Source organism: Cebidichthys violaceus, unplaced genomic scaffold (genome assembly GCF_023349555.1).
Source record: "Cebidichthys violaceus isolate CVI_PGR_0920_01 unplaced genomic scaffold, fCebVio1.0.p SCAF_2, whole genome shotgun sequence".
NCBI classification, from domain to species: domain Eukaryota; kingdom Metazoa; phylum Chordata; class Actinopteri; order Perciformes; family Stichaeidae; genus Cebidichthys; species Cebidichthys violaceus.
Genome location: NW_027176372.1, coordinates 12,777,635 through 12,784,063, shown reverse-complemented (window position 1 = coordinate 12,784,063; position 6,429 = coordinate 12,777,635). Strand labels below are relative to the sequence as shown.

Below are 6,429 nucleotides of genomic sequence, written 5' to 3'. Positions count from 1 at the left end.
AACCAACAGCAGGATTTTAAAGTCAATTCTTTGTTGGACAGGAAGCCAGTGCAAAGACCTCAGAACTGGAGTTTTAAAGTAGTTAAAATGAGCTCTACATTGACCAGCTGTAACATTAAAATGTTGTTTACATGCTGATACATATAGTATCCTGATAAGTTGTGACAGCTTCAAAACGCCCGTGTGCAAAAGGGAGAAAGTGTAAATCATATTGTACGCGGACAGCTGGTGTTTGATGTCGCAGAGAGAATAACTTTTATTGTGAAATGTCCAGTCTAGGCTGAATGCGACACAGGAAGATCCGCATTACGACTGCTGGTGAAGTGTTGCCATAACAGGCAAGTGGCTAACGCTAATGTTTGCTAACTAATTAGCAGGATAGGTGAGTGGTGTTTATTTCAACATATCTTATAATTCAGTTAACGGCGATAGATGTTTCAGGTGTTGGGGTGATGCAAAACAGTGAAGACAAGCGGGTTGTCATTCTCTCCTGAAATAATTTGGGCCTTGTCAGTCAGCAGCTGGCTAACATCAACTAACAGCTAGCCAAGTAGCTGCTAGCAATGGCGAGCTTTTGTAGCTAGCCAGACACTGTGACACCGTTTGTTTATGTTAGCTGTGCGACTCCTTCATTGTATAACTTACGGCATCGAATCAAAATACATAGTTAGTAGTTTGTGGCACTTAGTATTTGTCGTTGTTAGTGAGTAATACAAATACGAAAGGTGGCATTTTCAATATTAAAATAGAAACATAGCTCGCGTTTATGTTGGTTAGCTCTATTACGGTTACTGCTAGGTGGACATTTTCTGTATTCGGCTTATAATGGGTGAGTTACAGCAAAGCTATACCTACCAATGACTCTGTGCTTTTTATAATAATACATAAATACTATCCGAAGTCAGACCAGATGCTCTAACAATCACTAATCACATTGTCTGTCGTTGTCAGATAATTCATTTCTACTTTGTCTGGTTGAGAGGTAGTGGTGACTTACGTTAGTAAACACCAGGCCGCAGAGTACAGAGTGCCTGAGTTTAACGGTTTAAAGGCCTTGCTGGTTGCTAGCAAACTTTTAATCAGGGCAGTACTGGGTCGGTTTGTATTTTCTGGATAGAAAGATGAATGTCGACCAGCTGTCAAATGTCTTTTTAAAACACTGTAGCACAGCGCTGGGGCTTTCTTGTTCAAGAGACAGCTGTGTGACTATCGTGGGATTGTCAGCATGATCGGTTTTGTCAAATACTGCAGGCAACTGGTTTGTGAAACTGTGAAATAATGGAATCAGATCCTACATCTTGTTTTAATGGGTCCACGATCTAAATTTGTAGGAGTTTCTTTTGTGTTGTATCCACTGCAGCAAACTACAGAGAGCTGCAAACTAACGTTGAAGAGGTCCAGCCTGATCTATGCATTAGCTGGGCTAACATATCACTATTGCTTGTCTGTTGGCCGAAGATATATTTGAGGTAGTTTAGAAACAATGCTGCCGTGACATTGCACTGAGAAGTTTATTTTTTAACAAATAAGGTCACACCTAGTACATATCTTGGTCACAAATCTTAACAATATAATTGTAAGGAATTGTAATGAGAAAAGGATTTATCATGCTTTGTATGAAGGTAAAATTATATTTAAAAAAATATCAAATTATCTATATTGGTACTTTTTCTAAAATAAAAATGGCTTTGACTTGTAGTGTTTTCTCTCTCTCTTCCAGGTGTTGTTGTGTGTGTGCGTGTTCCAGTCTGAACCATGGAACAGTGTGCTTGTGTTGAGCGGGAGCTGGAGAAAGTGCTTCATCGCTTCGTAATGTATGGCCACCAGTCTGAGGAGAGGCTAGACGAGCTCCTGCGCAGCGTGTGCGAGATACGAGGACAGCTGGTTGCTTTTGGTAAGAAAAACTGTTTGCACACAAGGTGACTGAACACTATGAAGATATTTTCACAGCGGTTTTTAATTTCTTTGTATTTAAATTAAAAGGGTGCTTTGTTTTGTACACGTCATCCGAGCCGTATTGTAATGAATCTCTCACATAATATTGTAGAAATGCAGAGTGAATACTTTTTTTCTTTTTCTCTCTTGCAGGAGTACAAGATGCAGACTTATCGGTCCTGTCTCAGACTATGGCACAGTGTTGTAAGAATATCAAAGAAACAGTGCAGATGCTAGCCTCCCGACATAAGGACATCCATGGCAGTGTGTCAAAAGTGGGCAAAGCCATTGACAGGGTAAGGACTGTGGGGACCAACTTTATTTAACATGTAACAATGGGTGTACATAAACTTAACCTTTTGACATGCTTCTCTGCAGAATTTCGATGCAGAGATCAGTGCTGTGGTGGCAGAGACGGTGTGGGACACCCCGGAGAGACAGAAATATCTGAGTGAGACAATTGTGGAGCACCTGTACAGACAAGGGATGCTCAGTGTAGCAGAGGACCTTTGTCAGGTCAGTAACCGTGAAGCCCTCAATATGTTTTTGGTGTAAATGCAGCTTGAACGGCTTTAAGATGATTCCTATCTGAAATGTGTTGATGCAAAATGAGGCAACATTATGGGCCTTCAAATCTGGTATAATCCTTGTTTTGTTTTTTTGTCATGATAATTAATGTAAGAATTCTTGATAATTCAAAATACACTTGTCTGTTTTCCAGGAGTCTGGTGTAGTTATAGATATGAGTATGAAGCAGCCTTTCCTGGAGCTGAACAGAATCCTTGAAGCTCTGAGGATGCAGGACCTCAGGCCAGCACTAGAGTACGTTTTATTTTTCCAACAATCTGTGTCTAGATGGTCATCGTCCTTGTAAAGAGAATAAAATGACTCAGACTATTTTCAGACATGGATGAAGATAGATATTCTAGCTGCTTTACGTTAACATGCACAACAGAAGTACAAAAACCTTTTATCAATACAATGTATTCCATAAACGAGATAGTTGTTTGGTACTTTTCCCATCTGGCTGACTCCTCAAACTTATTCAGGAGGATTTTTTTTATTGAGATTAAGATTGGGTTTACTTTGATCATGTCAAATACATCCCTTTTGAACACAGTGATGATTAAATGAACACTGTCGACATAGTTGACTGTACTTATTCTCGTCTTCGTAGGTGGGCTGTGACGAATCGGCAGCGCCTTTTGGACCTGAACAGCAGTCTAGAGTTCAAGTTGCACCGCTTGTACTTCATCAGCCTGCTCAGTGGGGGAATCAACAACCAAATGGAGGCCTTGCAGTATGCCCGTCACTTCCAGCCCTTCGCCTCTCAGCACCAGAGAGGTAGAAAGCACACAGCGGCCTCATTGTGAAACCTCCTGACACAAACACACAAAGATGCTTAATTTGAGTTGTGTTTCACTGTTTTTCTTAACCTTGAAATAATCTTGAAAGACTCTAATTGTAACGAACGTGTTCTTAAGGCAAACACATGATTATTTGGAGGCTTACCTCACAAACTCTCATGTAAAGTTTGATTTAGTCATTCTCCACACTTTGCACTTTTGTCCCTGCAGATATTCAGATCCTGATGGGCAGTCTGGTGTACCTGCGTCACGGCATCGATAACTCTCCGTACCGCAGTCTGCTGGAGACAAATCAGTGGGCCGAGATCTGTAACATCTTCACCAGGGATGCCTGCGCTTTACTGGGTCTCTCTGTAGAGTCTCCGCTCAGTGTTAGGTGACAAACCCACGAACAACACACACTAGATTCATCTCTGACTCACTTTACAATCTTTACATTTATACCAAAGTAGAAACAATTAATTAGTATATTTTCTTCAGTTCAGGATGAACTATAAACTGTACCATCACCATGTAGCTTGTGTGCTTAAATTATTTCATCAAAAGTTGGAGTTAATCAATGCTGCCATGTCTATTTCTCTGCAGTTTTGCATCAGGCTGTATGGCCTTGCCAGTGCTGATGAACATCAAGCAGGTGATCGAGCAGAGACAGTGCAGCGGAGTCTGGACGCACAAAGATGAGCTGCCTGTAAGTCCCTCCTGGTTTCCCAGAGGCATCTTCCACTCCTTTTTCACCGTTCAACTGACTCACATCATGTCTGTTCCTGTAGATTGAAATCGACCTCGGGAAGAAGTGCTGGTACCACTCTGTGTTCGCCTGCCCGATCCTCAGGCAGCAGACCTCGGAGAGCAATCCTCCCATGAAGCTCATCTGTGGCCACGTCATCTCCAGAGACGCCCTCAACAAACTGACTAACGCTGGGAAGTAAGTCAGCAATACAGCCCGATTCATTCATTGATATGTGCATGGGAGGATAATGTTGTGTGAGTAGCTTTGGTTGGAAAAAAACCTTGTGTTGTATGATCTTGAATCTTCTTACACTCCCCCGTCTCGTCCTCAGGTTGAAATGTCCGTACTGCCCCATGGAGCAGAATCCGTCACATGCCAAGCAGATCTACTTTTGATACCGCACATTTCCTCACAAGTAAGGATGAAGTTCCCTGGAGCTCTTTGCATTTCCAGGACCGTTTGCTCTGGCCCTTTTCCTCTGTCCCTGGCCTCCTGGCCTTTTTATTGTAAGCATTAAGGTTTTGTCCCAGTGCTCCTCTGGACAGCCTTGGCCTTCCCGTCACCCACCTCGGACCCTCCAACTTTGCGTAGTGTACAGAGTCCAGCGGGGATGGTCCAACTACAACCTGTAGTAAAGAGAGGAGTCTTGTCAGTAATGAGAGCATCCTCACAAAGAAGCACCTCCTGGAAAAGGTTCATTCATTGAAAGTCATTTGCAAATGCCTGCAGAGTTATAGGCTTATCTTTCTTAAGTATGTAATACTTTATAGTGGTTTTCTTCCGGCTTTATAAAACTGTTTGAGTTGGATGACTGCTTCTTCTTTTTTTTTTTTTTTCTTTCTTCTTCTTCTTTGTTTTGGAAGCAGTTGAATGATTATGGATGAGTGAGTGTGGGTAAATGGTGTAGATAGGCAGTTTTCAGAATGGTAATAAAATTCTATGATACATGAAAAAAAAAAAAAAAACACAGAAAAACAAACTGTCGAAGGTCTATTATTTGCTGGTGAAGGGAACTGTGGAGGTTGCTTTTGAACCGAACTCTTGATTGTGAACCATTACTTCTCCATAATGTAATAAAGGCCTCACGTAGCTTGAAAGTCACTGTTGGCTGATGTAACCATTTGAGCAGCGAAACAATTCACTCATCAATGGAGGAACAGCTTCTTTTGTTTGTTTTTCCGTGACCGATTGCACCAGCAAGATTTTCCTCATTGTAGAAGCTATTTGTCTTGTTCTATGTATGTATTTAACAAACAGTGACAAAAAGGAAACAAAAAATATATACTACTGTGAAATGTGCTTTGTTTTTATTTTTCATTGCAACCGCCACAAACGGCTCATGTAAAAATAGTGAATTAAACTGAACAGCAAACATGCATAATCGACACGACTGTGCAACTCTCCGAAACATCGACTCGACAGTTCACATCACGGCTGTGCCATCGCCTCACTCTGCCCCGCATTGTGTGTCCTAAGCTTGCGAGCCATGTGATTTGGAGATGTGAAGTGGTGTGATGGTAGCCGTATGGTCTGACTTGCAGTGGCTGTAGGCTTGTGATTCAGCTTTACTCGTCGTGGGTGGGGAAGTCCTCTGATCATTGTGGCCGTCGTTTAATATATACTTAGAAAATGCCTCTGCCGCATAGCTTTTATTTGAGATGGAGTCAAAATAGATACAATAAAATCCATACATTTCCTCAGGGCTCATCGTAACAGTTCATACCACATTATGCAGTTAGTAAAAGTTGTACATTTATATATAAGGAGTCTTGAACAAAGATGACATATTTCACTGCTGAGGCTCATGGTTTGGGTGTTTATTGGAGTTTGTATATACAGTATTATTCAGCTGGTGTTGCGTAAGCATACACTGGGGGGGGGGGGGTCGCGTGTCACATGGTCTGAGGCATTTGGGTGTACCATGTATGTTTAGATGATCAATAATAAAAGTGCAAGTCCCCCGTGTCCTCTGGGAAATGGTGATGTCACCTCACACTCTAGTGAGGCGAATTTGTTCAGCAAGCACCGCACCAGCACAGCTCACACTGATGATTTCGGTTTTAAGTCAGAGTTCAAGATTTTCTTTTTATATCTTGGTTTCATTTGGAAATGGGTTGAAGCACATGTTTTGTGTGGACTTTCGCTGAATTTCCTGTTTTTCTTTCTTTGGTTGACAATCATTCATTGCTTCTCTGAGTGTTCCTTCAGATAGACCGCTAGCGCTCCGTACTTCTGTCATATTAATTTTTGTTGAATGTTTGCATTTCCTGCTTTTGTGTGTTATGCAACTTTTATTGTAAATATTTACCCTCTAACATGTTTCATATACTTGCATCTGAAATAAAAATAAAAATTTATACTCCAAGTCAGTTTTGGAGGCGTGTAATGGCGTTTGAC

At 41.5% G+C, this 6,429-nt stretch overlaps 1 protein-coding gene across 4 annotated transcripts; it reads left to right on the top strand.

Moving 5' to 3' along the window:
- Positions 1–256: 256 nt before the first annotated feature.
- rmnd5b (required for meiotic nuclear division 5 homolog B) lies at positions 257–6,401 on the top strand. Of its 4 annotated transcripts, none has more exons than XM_068714487.1 (10): positions 257–338; positions 1,721–1,894; positions 2,089–2,231; positions 2,314–2,451; positions 2,657–2,757; positions 3,113–3,279; positions 3,513–3,678; positions 3,888–3,990; positions 4,073–4,227; positions 4,364–6,401. In XM_068714487.1, the coding sequence occupies exons 2-10, from the start codon at positions 1,756–1,758 to the stop codon at positions 4,425–4,427; spliced, it is 1,176 nt and encodes a 391-aa protein (XP_068570588.1). In that variant the 5' UTR covers positions 257–338; positions 1,721–1,755; the 3' UTR covers positions 4,428–6,401. The 4 variants fall into 4 exon arrangements, with proteins under 4 accessions (XP_068570588.1, XP_068570587.1, XP_068570590.1 ...); XM_068714486.1 differs by having other exon boundaries at positions 302–382; XM_068714489.1 differs by lacking the exon at positions 257–338 and adding an exon at positions 548–829.
- Positions 6,402–6,429: the final 28 nt, after the last annotated feature.

Bases quoted from the DNA above. Each gene is read 5' to 3' on its own strand.
- rmnd5b (XM_068714487.1), top strand. From the start codon at position 1,756: ATGGAACAGTGTGCTTGTGTTGAGCGGGAGCTGGAGAAAGTGCTTCAT. The intron at 1,895-2,088 runs GTAAGAAAAACT...TCTCTCTTGCAG, and splicing joins AGGACAGCTGGTTGCTTTTG to GAGTACAAGATGCAGACTTA. The intron at 2,232-2,313 runs GTAAGGACTGTG...GCTTCTCTGCAG, and splicing joins TGGGCAAAGCCATTGACAGG to AATTTCGATGCAGAGATCAG.